This window comes from Oncorhynchus masou, chromosome 23, assembly GCF_036934945.1.
Source record: "Oncorhynchus masou masou isolate Uvic2021 chromosome 23, UVic_Omas_1.1, whole genome shotgun sequence".
In the NCBI taxonomy this organism is placed as follows: domain Eukaryota; kingdom Metazoa; phylum Chordata; class Actinopteri; order Salmoniformes; family Salmonidae; genus Oncorhynchus; species Oncorhynchus masou.
Window position 1 is genome coordinate 15,818,304 of NC_088234.1, and position 17,037 is coordinate 15,835,340.

The 17,037-nt window shown below is 42.1% G+C and overlaps 1 protein-coding gene across 3 annotated transcripts in view; it reads right to left on the reverse strand.

Moving 5' to 3' along the window:
* Positions 1 to 302: 302 nt before the first annotated feature.
* LOC135510427 (protein NDRG2-like) overlaps positions 303 to 17,037 on the reverse strand; it is a 39,589-nt gene continuing 22,854 nt past the window's right edge. For all 3 annotated transcript variants that reach the window (XM_064931334.1, XM_064931332.1, XM_064931333.1), the window contains exons 2-16: positions 13,585 to 13,678; positions 11,433 to 11,474; positions 11,104 to 11,209; positions 10,712 to 10,832; positions 10,572 to 10,634; positions 10,259 to 10,319; positions 8,247 to 8,333; positions 7,102 to 7,158; positions 5,740 to 5,843; positions 5,266 to 5,304; positions 5,072 to 5,123; positions 4,918 to 4,965; positions 4,266 to 4,301; positions 4,099 to 4,150; positions 303 to 3,594 (exon numbers count right to left, since the gene is read on the reverse strand). In XM_064931334.1, coding sequence (XP_064787406.1) covers positions 3,431 to 3,594; positions 4,099 to 4,150; positions 4,266 to 4,301; positions 4,918 to 4,965; positions 5,072 to 5,123; positions 5,266 to 5,304; positions 5,740 to 5,843; positions 7,102 to 7,158; positions 8,247 to 8,333; positions 10,259 to 10,319; positions 10,572 to 10,634; positions 10,712 to 10,832; positions 11,104 to 11,209; positions 11,433 to 11,474; positions 13,585 to 13,659 — 1,107 coding nt within the window. In that variant the 5' untranslated portion in view covers positions 13,660 to 13,678 and the 3' untranslated portion in view covers positions 303 to 3,430. The remainder of the gene's footprint in view (positions 3,595 to 4,098; positions 4,151 to 4,265; positions 4,302 to 4,917; positions 4,966 to 5,071; positions 5,124 to 5,265; positions 5,305 to 5,739; positions 5,844 to 7,101; positions 7,159 to 8,246; positions 8,334 to 10,258; positions 10,320 to 10,571; positions 10,635 to 10,711; positions 10,833 to 11,103; positions 11,210 to 11,432; positions 11,475 to 13,584; positions 13,679 to 17,037) is intronic.

The following is a 17,037-nucleotide window of genomic DNA, read 5'->3' on the forward strand; positions in this document are numbered from 1 at the left end:
GAGAGAGTAGTTGGGTTTCTCTTGCTATGCCAGGAAGTACTACTGTTCTCTGTAGGAAAATGCAGCGTGTGGTGGGTTGTGTCGGTTAGCAACGTGGTGAACCACGGCAAAATAACAAGTATATGGATAAGTACAGCAGAAGACGCCTGATTGGTTGAAGCCGTTCTCAAACAAAAACATAGCTTATAGACAGTCATATACACGTTTGTACAAGCAATTCCCAATCTCCTCTCTGATGTAAACTCACTCCAATGTCATTTTGAATATCACAAATTGGACTAATAAAGAAAAGAACAGTCAAGATTTCTTCTTGCCTTTTATTACTACTCATTAATGTTTTAGGTTGTTTATTTTATTACACAGACAACTTAGCCACACAAGTAAATTTGATTGTGTTCTGTTTGTTTTAAAATCATTTATATTATTCTCCCTTTTGTTTAGTGCTGTTGCTAAAAAAGTTACACAAGAACGAACAGGCTTGTCTAACTTGTGAGCACACTGAGGCGGTAAACTAACACTTCACTTAATACAACTAAATGGTCAACAACAAAATAGGAAAATTAAAGAGTATGATTGAAGGAAAAACGAGAGTAAAAACAAAAAGAAGAAATGGACAAGCGTACATTCACACAGCCCAGCCCACTCAACTCAAACAGTAAGGCCCCCCCCCCTTTCCCTTTATTGGTAAACTATTAGGCTCCACCCATTTCCCCTTTGTTAGTCGAGGCTCCCATTCCAGATTGGTTGATTCTCAATGCAAGACTGGGAGGAGCCTAAATATCATTAACATAATGTTCCAATTATTATCTAGGAACATCATCATCACCATCATCAAAATACCCTTAACCGACCTATCCTCAGTATCTCCATCAACAACCATCCAGCCAGACTACTATAAAAAGAGAGGAAGGGGGCGGAACTCTGAAGAGAATCGAGCAAACAGGTTTCTCAAATTGAAAGTAATGTAACACTTTTAAAACGTTATATAAGCCATATTAATGATTGCACGGAACTACGGAAACCAAACACACACATTGCACACACACACATTCACACACTCGAAAACACACACACAGCTCTCCAAGTGTTTTCTGTAATTGGGTCAAATAACAGTGTGTTCAGTCCATTGGTTAGGATCAGGGCAGTGTTAGGCTTCACATGGATGTACCTTTATTCTATGACCTTTTACTATATGCAGATCACATTGACAATTTAACATTCAGTTTTCACTGAAAGTGTATTACAATCCTATAAAACAATCATATAAAACTGTTTTTAGCTTTGACTTTGAGTATATGACAAGTCTACAGCACTTCTAATTGTTCTGAGATCCGTACAGAGAAGGGTTCCTAAGGTATGACTTGATGAGTGTGGACAGTCATTCTCTAGGTCTAGGGTGTAGCGTAAGGGTTAGGGAGTTGGCAGTGTAGGGGCTGGTTCATTGTTGATTTATAAGGTCCAATGGGAGGGGATGGGTTCTATCCTTTCCTCATCTAATCTCTTAAATTGTGCTTAGAAGGTATGAGAGCTTTCAAATGCACACACACTTGCACGGCACATAAACACAGTCACAAACGCGCACAAACACCCTGGAACACACAAAGAGCCACACAATAATGCCTTATTTCACACTCCCTACTCTGTACGGATACCTCTATGCTCAAGTCCAGTACTGTCCACTTCACATACCTCCTGACTTCAGAGAGACATGCTATTGGTTCTCTCAGCTGACAGTTAAACAGACAGACATGGTATTGGTTCGCTGCGCTGTCAGTCAAAGTCATAGACTCGGTATTGGTGCTCTGAGCTGTCAGTCATGATTGGTGAGTGCATCACTATAGGGCTATGCAATGCCTACATCTAGCTATCACACAACATGTACAGTGTGCTTGTTCAACAAGGAATTTGCTATCTTATCTCTTTGATGAAGACTAAAGTATGTTAGTAGTGAGGTATATGCAGGCTAAAATAGGGGGAAGTTGTCCCACAGATGATGATCTTGGGTCAGTTCAGCATTTTCTTCACTAATGGTTAAGGTTAGGATTGGTGGAGGGGAAGCGTATCCTAGATCTGTAGCTAGAGGGAAACTTCACTCCATAGCATGCAGGTACATGTATGTATGTCGTCATAATGACTATTGGACAAACACAGTAACCCTTGCTGGTCGAGTCTGGGACTGCCAGCAGCATTGGAAGCACTTGTTACTGATTTACTAGTGTAGGAGTTAACTCACTAACAATGTCACTCTTCTTCATCCATCCTCATCATCGTCATCTGCTAATCTTTTCCCAAAAGCTTAATAACAAACACACATGTGCACACACACACACACCAACAAACCCATATTTGCATACAAAAGAAAAGGAAACATTCCGTCTATATTCACATTGCCTGAAATCAGATCAGGCATGCAGATGCTCCACACAGTCAAACAACCACACCCCCCTTACCCGCCCACCGCAATCCCCTCATGGGAACAAAAATGTGTCACTTGAACAGGACTAATGGAAGACATGATCTACCCGGCAACAGCGAGGCGGAAGTAGACTTTCATTGGCTGTTGCTATGGTTAAGGTTCACATGACCAATGAGAAGCCTCACCCCTTCACTGAGGCAGGTTACAAAAAGCAACAATACAAAAAATCATAACAAATTGATTAAAGGAGTTGACACACACACATTTTCATTATAAGTATTTCTGCTAACGTCTTTTCTTCTATTTCATAATATTTCAAACTTTAAAATTAAAGAGAAAAATTGTTATAACGTTACTATTACATCATTGTCAGTATAATTATTAATAGCATTAATATCAGTCATATTTCTCATTATAATTATTACTATTAGTTAACACTACGGTGAGGTCGCTACAGACCCTTCCCACTCCATAGGTTAAAGGGCTCTATTGGCTGACAGACTTTCCGATAGAGGGAGGGAGAGAGGACTGGCCGACACCCCAAAAATGCCCTTTCCTTGCTACCCTTTTTCTATATTCCCTTGTTCCTAAATTCTCCCTTTCTTCCATTCCCTATTTTCATTTATCCATTCCCTCTATCCTTCGCTGTCTTGGTGAAGATCTCTCTCTTTCTCTCTAAAGAGATGAATAGGTGAGGTTGAGATGAATTGTGAGAGGACAGTTTTAGAATGAGGTGAATTGTGGGAGGACAGTGTTTTATTAACGGTCTTAAATTTTCCCTCTGTCCCTCTACTTTTACTATATCTACTTTTGCATATCTCTCCCTCTGTCTCTCTGTCTCTTTCTATTAGCTGGTCTGGGGGAATGACAGGTTTAAGAGATGTGGGAGTGGGTTAGTGACAAATGCTATCGTTCCACTCTCACCCACCACCCATACATCTAGCTCTCCATCCCTCTAGCTCTCCATCCATCTCTCTCTCCCCCCCTCCCCTCGCTCTCTCTCTCTCTCGCTCTTCAGCAGGACACCTCCATGGTATGGGAGGGGCTGGGGGGCATCTGCCCGCCCTGAGAGCTCTGAGACAGGGTACGAGAACGCTGACGCTCCCCGTCCATGGAGTAGGAGGAAGACAGTGAGGCGGTGCGCGAACGAGACAGACGCGTCATAATGGACGATGCCACTGTGGGAGAGGGAGGGGGTAAAAGAGAGAGGGAGGGGGTAAAAGAGAGAGAGAGGGGGTAAAAGAGAGAGAGGGGGTAAAAGAGAGAGGGGGGTAAAAGAGAGAGGGGGGGTAAAAGAGAGAGAGAGGGGGTAAAAGAGAGAGAGAGGGGGTAAAGAGAGAGAGAGGGGGTAAAAGAGAGAGAGAGGGGGTAAAAGAGAGAGAGAGGGGGTAAAAGAGAGAGAGAGGGGGTAAAAGAGAGAGAGAGGGGGTAAAAGAGAGAGAGAGGGGGTAAGAGAGAGAGAGAGGGGGTAAGAGAGAGAGAGAGGGGGTAAGAGAGAGAGAGAGGGAATAAGAGAGAGAGGGAATAAGAGAGAGAGAGAGGTGGGAGATAACGAAAAAGAGAGGGGACACAGAGAGGAGTGGAGAGAGGGAGAGGATTATTAGATTGATAAAGAGAGACAGTAGCACTATAGGTCACAGCAGTTCCTCGTTGCCACAGATTAGAAACGGAGGAGAACTTACTGTAGCCCATCCCCTGGATGAAGTACTTGAACGCCTCAGTCAGTTTGCTGGGCTGTAAGCAGACAATAAGAAGATACATTATATTGTACTTAATGTATATGTAATGTTTAGATAAATATTGTGTGGTGTATCTGAATCGTAACACAGTTAAGTGTGAAATGTGTTACCTGGGTGAGTTGGGGAAGACCACCAGCATCGGCCATCTGAGGAAGAAGAAGATGACAGAAAGGTTGGGATGTATTGCATTGACAGAGAGGTCTGATACCGATGCCAGAGCTATGTGGAAGCAACTAAAGCCCCGTTTATACCTGATTTGAACTTGCATCCGTTGTCCTAATGTTGTCCTCATTCTGATTGTGCCCAAATTTTCAGACAGGTGTAGACGGTTAAAGACACATTGTGATCCGATTGTGATCACATCTTCCTGACCACCTCCGGGGGACTCAGGCATGCATTGTGTCTGGATATCTTACAAGTGTAGACGGATATGGACACTGAAACTATTTCAATCATAATTATCCTGCCTTCTAAAATCATTGACTGGTGGCACCGTTGACTTATGGCATCAATATGCGTCTTAAAATCAATATTATTTTGACAGAATAGCTGTAAAAAAAATATATATGCATATAGGGAGGGACCAGGAAATCTGATGGCAATGTAGACAGTGGCTGGATATGAGACACATTTTAATACCATACTTCTGAAAACGTGGGCACAATCAGAATGTGGACAAGATCAGAACAAACAATGCATGTCAGCAGCAAGTATAAACAAGACTATTATGTCAGACCAAAGGGATGAGTAGAGCTTGAGTACCTTGAGGAATGAGGTTGTTGTTGGGTCCAGTTTGCTGTTGCACTCCACCTGGTGGACAAGAACAGAAAAACATGTTTATTAAATCACACCACGACATTCACATTACCTGTATTCGATGGTTACATTGTAGGTCTAACGTATGTAGAAGACTTACAGCAGCCTCCTCATGAGGTGCCTGATCCCCAACCACCAGCATCACGGGACACCTGAGAGAGAGAGAGAGAGAGAGAGAGAGAGAGAGAGAGAGAGAGAGAGCGAGAGAGAGATATATATAGAGTGAGAGGGATAGAGTGAGAGGCATATTCCACACTGTTGTCACAGCTGATTTAAGGGGTAAAAAAAACTTACTTGAAGTTGCTGTTACGGTCAATGATCAGATCCCTGCGACTGTAAGAGAGGAAAGGAGGGAGGGGAGGTTACACTAGTGTAGGTTTGTGTGTGTATTCTTGTGGGGACTTCTGGTAAATAAAACAACATTTGACCAACTGGGGACATTTAGTGGTCCCCACACGGTCAAATGCTATTTCTAGGGGGTTTAGGGTTAGAATTAGGTTTAGAAGCCAGGGTAGGTTTTCTTTATGGGGGGGGGGGGTTATTTATAAAAAAAAAAAAAAATAAAAAAACACACCTTTATTTAACTAGGCAAGTCAGTTATGAACAAATTCTTATTTTCAATGACGGCCTAGGAACAGTGGGTTAACTGCCTTGTTCGGGAGCAGAACGACAGATTTGTACCTTGGGGATATGAACTTGCAACCTTTCGGTTACTAGGTTAGGGCTTAGGGAAAAAAGGATTTTGAATGGGACTGTTTATGTGTGTACCTGTTGTAGCTTCTCCAGAACAGCTCAATGTTGATGAGGTTGGGGGCTTTAGAGATGCGATCTCTGTGTGACCTCACCAGATCTGCATTTGCTGACATCTCCTCCTATAAACCAAGACAGAAATTACACAACAGTATTGTCCTTACTAAACTCAGCAAAAAAAGAAACGTCCTCTCACTGTCAACTATGTTTATTTTCAGCAAAATTAACGTGTAAATATTTGAATGAACATAATAAGATTCAAAAACTGAGACATAAACTGAACAAGTTCTACAGACATGTGACTAACAGAAATTTAATAATTTGTCCCTGAACAAAGGGAGGGGGGGTAAAAATCAAAAGTAACAGTCAGTATCTGGTGTGGCCACCAGCTGCATTAAGTACTGCGTGCATCTCCTCATGGACTGCACCATATTTGCCAGTTCTTGCTGTGAGATGTTACCCTACTCTTCCACCAAGGCACCTGCAAGTTCCCGGACATTTCGGCGGGGAATGGCCCTAGCCCTCACCCTCCGATCCAACAGGTCCCAGACGTGCTCCATGGGATTGAGATCCGGGCTCTTCGCTGGCCATGGCAGAACACTGACATTCCTATCTTGAAGGAAATCACACACAGAATGAGCAGTATGGCTGGTGTCATGCTGGAGGGTCATGTCAGGATGAGCCTGCAGGAAGAGTACCACATGAGGGAGGAGGATGTCTTCCCTGTAACGCACAGCGTTGAGATTGCCTGAAATGACAACAAACTCAGTCCGTTGACGATAAATACGAATCCAACCATCATACCTGTTGAGACAAAACCGCGACTCGTCAGTGAAGAACACTTTTTGCCCGTCCTGTCTGGTCCAGCGACGGTGGGTTTGTGCCCATAGGCAACGTTGTTGCCGGTGATGCCTGGTGAGGACCTGCCTTACAAAAGGCCTACAAGCCCTAAGTCCAGCCTCTCTCAGCCTATTGTGGAGTCTGAGCATTGATGGAGGGATTCCTGGTGTAACTCGGGCAGTTGTTGTTGCCATCATGTACCTGTCCTGCAGGTGTGATGTTCGGATGTACCAATCCAGTGCAGGTGTTGTTACACGTGGTCTGCCACTGCGAGGACGATCAGCTGTCTGTCCCTTCTCCCTGTAGCGCTGTCTTAGGCATCTCACAGTACGGACAGAGCAATTTATTGCCCTGGCCACATCTGCAGTCCTCATGCCTCCTTGCGGCATACCCAAGGCACGTTCACGCATATGAGAAGGGACCCTAGGCATCTTTATTTTGGTGTTTTCAGTAGAAAAGCCTCTTTAGTGTTCTAAGTTTTCATAACTGTGACCTTAATTTTTGCACACACACACACACACACACACACACACACACACACTGGCTGAAGAGATGACTCAGGATCTGCTCTGTGATGGAGGAGGTCAGGGTAGTGATCTAGTGACAGACAGACAAGACAGAAAGAGAGAGATAAGACAAAGTAATAACAGCTTAGTCAATATCATACAGCACAGTACAACCACCATGAATACAATTCCACGAGCTGTTATCCTCCTCTAAATGCTAATTTATCAAATTGTCATTTCACAATAACAATATTCATCAAAATACTCCATTGTCCGAGAACGTAATGGCTGTTTATGAGAGCAATTTTTACATTTCTGGTGATAATTGAGTTTCTATTTTAATTTTAAAATGAACACAACAAGAACACAGAAGAGAAATTATCAAATTGAATAAGATCTTGGACTGATATTTGATCTAATAATCAAATTGATGGAAATGCTGCTAGTATTCATGAACATATAAACATTCATCAACACACCCCCTGTTCCCATTATCCTACAGTCATGGACAAACCAACATTTAGTGTTCAGAGATAAAACACGTCAGTTCTGACTGGCGTGGAAGTTGGTTTGGAGTCTTCAGAGGGTTGAGGATAATTAGGAGTCTGAATCTAGGGGATTTGGTGGTCAATAAAATTACTGAGAAAAATAGCCAACGATTTTGCCACATCTTCAATTTAAGCCTACTAGAAAGTGTGTGCCCTCAGGCCTGGAGGGAAGCAAAAATGATTCCTACCTATGGGAGGTGTGCAGTACTAGATAGAGCCATGACTACATGAAACTCTATTCCACATCAAGTAACTGATGCAAGCAGTAAACTGAGATTTAAAAAACAGATAAACAAATACACCTCATGGAACAGTGGGGACTGTGAAGCAACACAAACATAGGCACAGACACATGATAACATACGCACTATACACATACATAGATTTCGTGTTGTAGATATGATATGTGGTGAGTAGTGGCCTGAAGGCACACACTTAATGTGCTGTGAATTAAATTGAATGTCTTTAAATGGTATATACTGCCTTTATTTTGCTGGATCCCAGGAAGTGTAGTTGCGAATGGGAACCATAATAAATACAAACTAACCTTCTGGGCTTCTGAGTAATGATAATATTTAATACAAAAGACTTTAAAATATATATTTTTTTAACATATTAAACGGACAGTAACCTTCTGGGCCGCCCAGTCCATCCACCCTCTGGTCTCAGGATCCATGTTGATGAGAACCAGACCTTCAACTGAGTCTGGATGGGCCATCTGAGAAGGAGAGAGAGGGAGAGAGAGAGAGCGAGAGAGACAGAGAGAGAAAGAGAGAGAATAAAAGAGAGAGAACAAAAGCGAGAGTATAACATTTGTCACTATTAACAGTGTCTTTGGAAAGTATTCAGACCCTTTGACTTTTCCAGTTTGTTACACTACAGCCTTATTCGAAAATGGATTAAATCTTCTTCTCTTTTTTTTAGCAATCTCCACATAATACCCCATAATGACAAAGCGAAAACAGGTTGTTAGATACACATAAATACCTTATTTACAAAAGTATTCAGACCATTTGCTATGAGACCCAAAATTGAGATCAGGTGCAGCATTGAAGGTCCCCAAGAACACAGTGGCCTCCATCATTCTTAAATGAAAGAAGTTTGGAACCACCAAGGCTGTCATTGTAAATAAGAATTTGTTCTTAACTGACTTGCCTAGGTGTATTAAAAAATTAAAAAATGAATAATAAAAATGACTAAAGCTGGCCGCCCGACCAAACTGAGCAATCGGGGGAGAAGGGCCTTGATCACGGTGCTGACCAAGAACCCGATGGTCACTCTAGAGTTCCTCTGTGGAGATGGGAGAACAACCATCTCTGCAGCACTCCACCAATCAGGCTTTTCTGGTAGTGGCCAGACGGAAGCCACTCCTCAGTAAAAGGCACATAACAACTCAGTTGGAGTTTGCCAGAAGGCAGCTAAAAGGGGGGGTCGACAGGCCTCATTATTGCAATAATTAATCGATATTAAATAAAGACGATTGAAGAAATGACCAAGTCTTTCTCAGTACTGAATTTCCACGACAATAGTCAACAGCAAGCACTGGGTATGTTTAGACTGCTGAATTGTATGAATTGACAACAAGAATCAAGCACTGGGATACACTGAGGAGATAACCACATAGCAAGATGTTGCTAATGCAGGCTCAACCTAAACTATGTTCTCTATGCTCAGACTGGGTTTACAAACTTGTGTAAATCATATTTGATTCACACAAGCAGTGGGTGAGCTTCAGATCTCACGTGTTTTATTCTGAATGTTGCTGTCATCCTCATCTGAAGGCGACCGGCTAAAGATAGCATAGTTTTAAACTGATCTTTGAATGTGATTTTGTCAGGTTTGAAATCCATTTTGTTGGCAGCTCTGTCTCTCGAGACAGAACAATGATTTAGTCATATACCATTTCATCCATATTTAAAGAAGCAGTCAAGTCTCTACTTCCTGATTGTGTCTAAACACACTTTAACATGTTTATTTTGCAGACCCTCTGACCTAATAGAAATCAATTAGAAATTGCAATTGCTCTTATGACCTGTCGTTGGAGAACATGGACATAATATAGCAACCAAACACAATTAAAAAAAATGTTTTTTTTAAATATTGTTTGATGCTAATTCTCACTACACATAGACATGCTTGTTAATGGTTTGTAACTTGAGCTTTATACCTTGTGTGTGAATCCATTCATTTTACAAAGTTATTCAGATAATACTTGATTTGATATTCACTTCTCATTACCATTCCTTGATCTTAGCCAGCTAAACCCATAAGAGCTGATTGCACCTGGTTCAACTTTAGGCTCTGGCCTATTGTGATTCATCTTATGGAGACAGATAATTCATTTCATGGGCTAATAGCTTAGTCTTACTACGGATCACATTTGAGGGTTTACTACTAGAATGTTAAATGGAGTCAGATATACTTTCTAATAGACTTTGTCCATTAATTGCTTAGTCTTATTATGGGTCTAATATGGGGTATATATAATATGATAACATTTAATAAAATTAAATATAATAAAATTTTAAAAAATTCAGCCAATCAGCATTCAGTGCTGGAACTACCGTGTTTATAATGTGATATATGGCAGGGCAGCTGTATGAACTGATACAGGGGGAAGTAACATGATAAGAACACACTCACTGTGAACCTGGAGAGAATGTAAGAACCAGATCCCACTCCAATTCCGATGACAGTACGGAAACTAGAACAGGGAGTACAGACTTAGTGATAGAGTTTCTGATAGTGACAACATGGATAGACATGTCTGGACTGTAATATACATCTGTATTTCAGTACAGAGTACCGACTTAGTGACAGAGTTTCTGTTAGTGACCACGTCTCTTGTGAATGCCAGTAGACATTTGAGAATACTAAGTAATACATTTTCTTTGTGGTGGACAAGACAGTAAACAAGCAAGTATTATGTAATGATGGTGAAATAAGTCTGACTCACTTGAAATATGTCAGGACAGCAGGGATCATCTCTGCAATTTGCTCCATGGACGGATATTGGTATCTAAAACACATGAGGGAGAACATGTTTATATAAACAATTAAACACACACACACGCACACACACACACACACACACACCCCATAGCATAGGCGGTAGCCCCCTCCTCTTGGCCTGGAGCATCGATGTGGACCAGGGTAAAGTTCTTAACTATCTCCTGCATCTCCTCAAACTTAAACAGAGGAGAGAAGCAGCTTTTACCTGGGAGAGAGAGAGAGAGAGAGCGAGAGATGGGGAGAAAGAGAATGGGAACGAGAGAGAAAGAAATAGTGAAAGTCAGAACTTGAAAAGCATAAATCATTCACCATAAAAAAGAAAAAAACTGAAGGGCAGTCGCAGAACTGAAGAGAAACTCCAAATGAAAAAAGGCATATTCCTGTAGGGGATGACTGAGGAAAGGGAAACAAAGCAGAGATGAAAGGTAAAGACAGAGTAATAGAAGGAGAGCGAGAGGAGAGAGACAGAGACTCACTGTCCAGGCCCACGTCATGGAAGGTCAGGATGGCAGGACGGCGTGTGTTGGAGGTTCCATGGAGAGTCACGTGGAGGAGACCATGTGGAGTCTCAATACTGTGTTCCTGAGAGGGAGAGAGAGAGTTACACACATATACTACCATAACACTAAGCTATACACACACACACACACACACAAATATACAGTGAACATTCTTCCACATATCGAAATAAAACCATACACACACAAACATATGTTGAACAAACATACTTTCACTGACACTAACACAACACACACACACACACACACACACACACACACGGCCATTTATTCAGAAACAGTGTTACCTGGCCCTGGTCCAACAGTATCCGCGCTGCAGCCTCAACATCCTACAAAGATGGAGAAAACCGTTCAGGTCTCTATTGGTTTTGGGTACAACAGTAGGCACAACCAGACATATTTCTGACACACAATATCATTGTGAAATACATCTAGGAACCTCTCTGGGAAGATAATTGTGAAATGAATAAGTACAGCTGTTCATTGGAAAATCCTTTTCACAGTATCAACCCACTAACATGAGTCGTGTGCCCGTATTCACAAAGTAGGGTCAGTTTCTATATTTTACATCATAATGAATAAGATCAATGTATTATGATTATGGACACGGCGGACCTGATATCTTAGATTAGCACTCCTACTCTGAGACACTCTTGGAATATGGTCCTGGTTCATGCATTTGAGTCTGTAATTCCCCTAACAGTCCACCGTCAGTAGATGGCAGCAGTGAGACAACACATCTCAACCCTCCTCTTCAGCTCTGTTCTGCACAACAACAGAAGAGCTTCTCATCTTACACACCCTCAGGGCTATGACATCAACCAAGCTCTCATGTCTGAGCCAGCCTAGCCCAGCAACTACACAAGTACACACACGAGAACACATGCAGTCACACACACAAAGACACACCCCTTGACTTTGTCCACATTTTGTTGCCGATTTAAAATGGATTAATTTAAGATGTTTTTGTCACACGCAATACCCCATGTCAAAGTGGAATTGTGTTTATAGACATTTTTTTTAATGGCTAGCTGAAATGTCTTGAGTCAATAAGTATTCAACCCCTTTGTTATGGCAAGGCTAAACATGTTCAGGAGTAAAAATGTGCTTAACAAGTCACATAATAGGTTGCATGGGCTAACAGTGTGCAATAATGGTGTCTAACGTGATTTTTGATCTCTGTACCCCACACATACAATTTTCTGTATGGTCCCTCAGTCGGGCAGTGAATTTCAAACACAAATTCAACCACAAAGACCAGGGAGGTTTTCCAACGCCACGCAAAGGACCCCTATTGGTAGATGGCAAAAAAAGAAATAAGCAGACATTGAATATCCCTTTGAGCATGGTGAAGTTATTAATAACACTATGGATGGTGTATCAATACACCCAGTCACTACAAAGATATGGGCGTCCTTCCTAACTCAGTTGCCGGAAATGGAGGAGATTTCACCATGACTTTAAAACAGTTACAGTTTAACGGCTGTGATAGGAGACAACGGAGGATGGATCAACAACATTGTAGTTACTGCACAATACGAACCTAACTGACAGAGTGAAAAGAAGGAAGCCTGTACAGAATAAAAAGATTCCAAAACATGAATCCTGTTTGAAATAAGGCACTTCAGTAAAACTGCAAAAGATGGAGCAAAGAAATGTGCTTCATGTCCTGAATACAAAGTGATATGTTTGGGGCAAATCCAACACATCACTGAGTACCACTTTTCATATTTCAGGCATAGTGGTGGCTACATCATGTTATGGGTATGCTTGTCTTCGGCAAGGACTCGTTTTTTTTGTGATAAAAATAAACAGAACAGAGATAAGCATAGGAAAAATCCTAGAGGAAAACCTGGTTCAGTCTGCTTTCCAACACCTTTCAGCAGGAAAATAACCTAAAACACAAGGTCAAATATACACTGGACTTGCTTACCAAGACGGCATTGAATGTTCCTGAGTGGCCTAGTACGGACTTAAATTAGCTTGTAAATCTATTGTAAGACTTGAAAATGGCTGTGTAGCAATGATCAAAAACCAACTTGACAGAGCTTGACATTTTTTTAAATAATGTGCACATATTGTACAATCCAGGTGTGCAAAGCGTTTAGAAATGTACCCAGAAAGACTCACAGCTGTAATCACTGCTAAAGGGGATTCTGACATGTATTGACTCAGGGGGGTGAATACATATCAAAATCAAGATATATTAGTATTTTTTATTTTACAAATCTTATACTTTTACTTCCAAGTTGACAGTACAGAGTATTCTGTGTAGATCATTGACAACAAAAAAAGACAATTCAATCCATTTTAATCCCATCATGTAACAACAAAATGTAGAAGAAATCAAGTGGTGTAAATACTTTCTGAAGTCTGGATGTGTCAGCCTGCATGTGTCAGTGTGTATGTATGTGTGTGTGTGTATGTGCCTGTGTGTACCTTTGTAGGATCGGGCTGACCAGGAAGTAAAGGTTTTTCCTCTGTGATGGCGATCTCCTGCATCTCCGTCGTCATGGCGTCACTTGTTCAAGCCCTAGAGAAGATACACACGTTTATGAATGAAAACGCATTACAATTCGAGCGTCTCTCACGTGCACTCACACATGCACACACTCTGCCTTAATCCACTGGGACTTTCGCAGTTCCGCAGGACTGCATGGAAGTGATTTACTAATTAAAGTTTGCAACATAATTAACTGGGAAGAATAAGGGATGATGGAGGGATAGCGAGAGAGAGAGAGAGAGAAACAGAACAAGCAGAGAGGGACGTACATAGGCCACTTTAGGCAGAATGCAGTGCCAAGGTGACATTATTCAACTGTAATCCCAGTGTGTGTGTGGCCCCTAAGGTGCCTGTGTCTCTGTGTGTCTCAAACACAGAGAACATCCCTTGACACTCTGCCCATCTCTCCCTATCTCGCCCCTACATATCTCTCTCCACAGCGACTTGGAGGTTGAGTACTCCTGAATCGTCTTAATATAATCATCACTGTCACATCAACTTGTGACCCTAATAATATAGCCTGTTTTTGTATTCTTTCCGTATCAAATTGACCATGCCCAAAACAGTAGCCTGTCTGAAATGAGGAAGTGCACATTGAAGGCTGATGAATGATGACATGTGGGCTGTAGCTTGGCTTGTGGCTAACCATTGGCTCATCCCTTCCCTAGATTTGTTTTTTTTCTATTCCGTCAGGCTGTTGCAATTTAGGAACAGGATATCCCTCAGAGAAGAAGGTTACATTTTTAAATATGTTACCCGTTTCAGGAAATGAATAATTCTCATCAATATGTGTTTTTTGCAGAAACACCTCTTGGAACATGTGAACTTTCATGTGCCTTAATAACAAACTTGTATGCCATCTGTAAATACAAATAAAAATGTTAAATTACAAGCCTAGTTGGTTCAACCATGGAAAAATACAAGAACCATCCCGCTAGCCATGGATGGACTGGACATGCCCATGAGATAAGTTCGGATTGGTCTGCCATGTAGCATGCTTCTGTCTATGTCACGTTCATTGAAATGAGCGGACCAAGGCGCAGCGTGCATAGAGTTCCACATGTTTATTAAAATGAAACTCCCCAACAAAAACAAACAGCAACCGAGACGTAACGACTGGCGTGCTCACAGGCACTACACGAAAACAAGATTCCACAAACTAAAGGTGGGAAAAAAGGCTGCCTAAGTATGATCCCCAATCAATCAGAGACAATGATAGACAGCTGCCTCTGATTGGGAACCATACCAGGCCAACAAAGAAAAAGAAAAACTAGAATGCCCACCCAAATCACACCCCGACTAACCAAATAGAGAAATAAAAAGACTAAGGTCAGGGCGTGACAGTCTATAACATGGGTTTCTCAGTATGTGCAGATAATCCTTGCTACCGCAGCTTTTTTGAAAGATATCATGGAGAACTGCAAAAGTGTTGCTACTGCTCTCAACAACATTGCTTCCCTGAATTTAGCAGGTGCTATTGACAAAGATCAGTGGGAAAAAGTTGTGATGGACTACATTCCTGAGGACGATCGTGCATACTGAATCTCTCTGACTTCGAAAATGAACGAGACGATGTGGAAATCCCTGATTTAGGTATAAAAAAATCTATAAAAAGGAACCAGACATTGTAGAGTCTTCTGATGTTGCTTCAAGATGTCCACCATTGTTCCTGTACCCAAGAAAGCAAAAGGTAACTGAACGAAATGACTATCGACTTGTAGCACTCGCTTCTGACATCAAGAAGTGCTTTGAGAGACTAGTCAAGGATCTCTACCTTACCTGACACCCTATTCCCACTGCAATTTGCTTAACACCCAAATAGATCCACAGACGATGCAATCGCCATCACACTACCCTAGCCCATCTGGACAAGAGGAATACTTATATAGGAATGCTGTTCATTGACTACAGCTCAGCATTCAACACCATAGTACCCTCCAAGCTCATCATTAAGCTCGCGGCCCTGGGTCCGAACCCTGCCCTGTGCAACTGGGTTCTGGACTTCCTGACGGGCCGCCCCCAGGTGGTGAAGGTAGGAAACGCACACCTCCACACTGGGGCCCCACAAGGATGCGTGCTCAGCCCTCTCCTGTACTCCCTGTTCACCCATGACTGCGTGGCCACGCACGCCTCCAACTCAATCATCAAGTTTGCAGACACAACAGTAGTAGGCCTGATTACCAACAATGACAAGACAGCCTACAGGGAGGAGGTGAGGGCCTTGGGAGTGTGATGCCAGGATAATAACCTCACCCAACGTCAACAAAACAAAGGAGCTGATCGTGGACTTCAGGAAACAGCAGAGGGAGCAGCCCCCTATCCACATCAACTGGAGCACAGTGGAGAAGGAAAAAAGGCGCAACAGCGCCTCTTCAAAGTCAGGAGGAAGAGGAAATGTGGCATGGCACGTAAAACCCTTACAAACTTTTACAGATGCACAATGGAGAGCATCCTGTCAGGCTGTATAACCGCTAGGTACGGTAATTGCACCGCCCTCAACTGCAGGACTCTCCAGAGGGTGGTACGATCTGCCCAAATCACCGGGGGCAAACTACCTGCCCTCCAAGACACCTACAGCACCCGATGAAACATGGAAGACCAAAAAGATCATTAAGGACAAAAAGCACCTGAGCTACTGCCTGTTCACCGCGCTATCATCTAGAAGGTGAGGTCAGTACAGGTGCATCAAAGCTCGGACCGAGAGACAGCTTCTATCTCAAGGCCATCAGACTGTTAAACAGCCATCACCAGTACATTAGAGGCTGCAGCCCTATATACACAGACTTGAAATCACTGGCCACTTTAATAATTGGAACACTAGTCACTTTAATAATATTTATATATCTTGCATTACTCATCTCATAAGTATATACTATATGCTACTGTATCTTTGTCTATGCCGCTCTGATATTGCTCATTCAAATATTTATATATTCTTAATCCCATTCCTTTACTTTGGATTGTGTGTATTGTTAGATATTACTTGTTAGATATTACTGCACTGTTGGGCGCTAGAAACACAAGCATTTCTCTACACCCGCAATAACATCTGCTAAACACGTGTATGTGACAAATAAAATGTGATTTGATGACAGTGATGGGGAAGAAATGCTGATCAACAGTGTTGTTGTCATAGAAGAAGTTGACCAAGTTTTTAAATCAGTGAAACATTAGCTGGCTGGCTCGCTAGCTAACATTAGATGTGTAGTAATATTATTTGTATCTCAGAAATCTTTTGCATTGCTAGTTATAGCCTAATGTCAGCTAGCTAGCTAACATTGAACCTTGTTGGTTAGCTTTAGCTACCTGCAGATTCATACTACAGAATTTCATGCATGGTGGCTAGCTAGCTAATTTTCCCCCAACATCGGACACCCCCCCAACTTCAG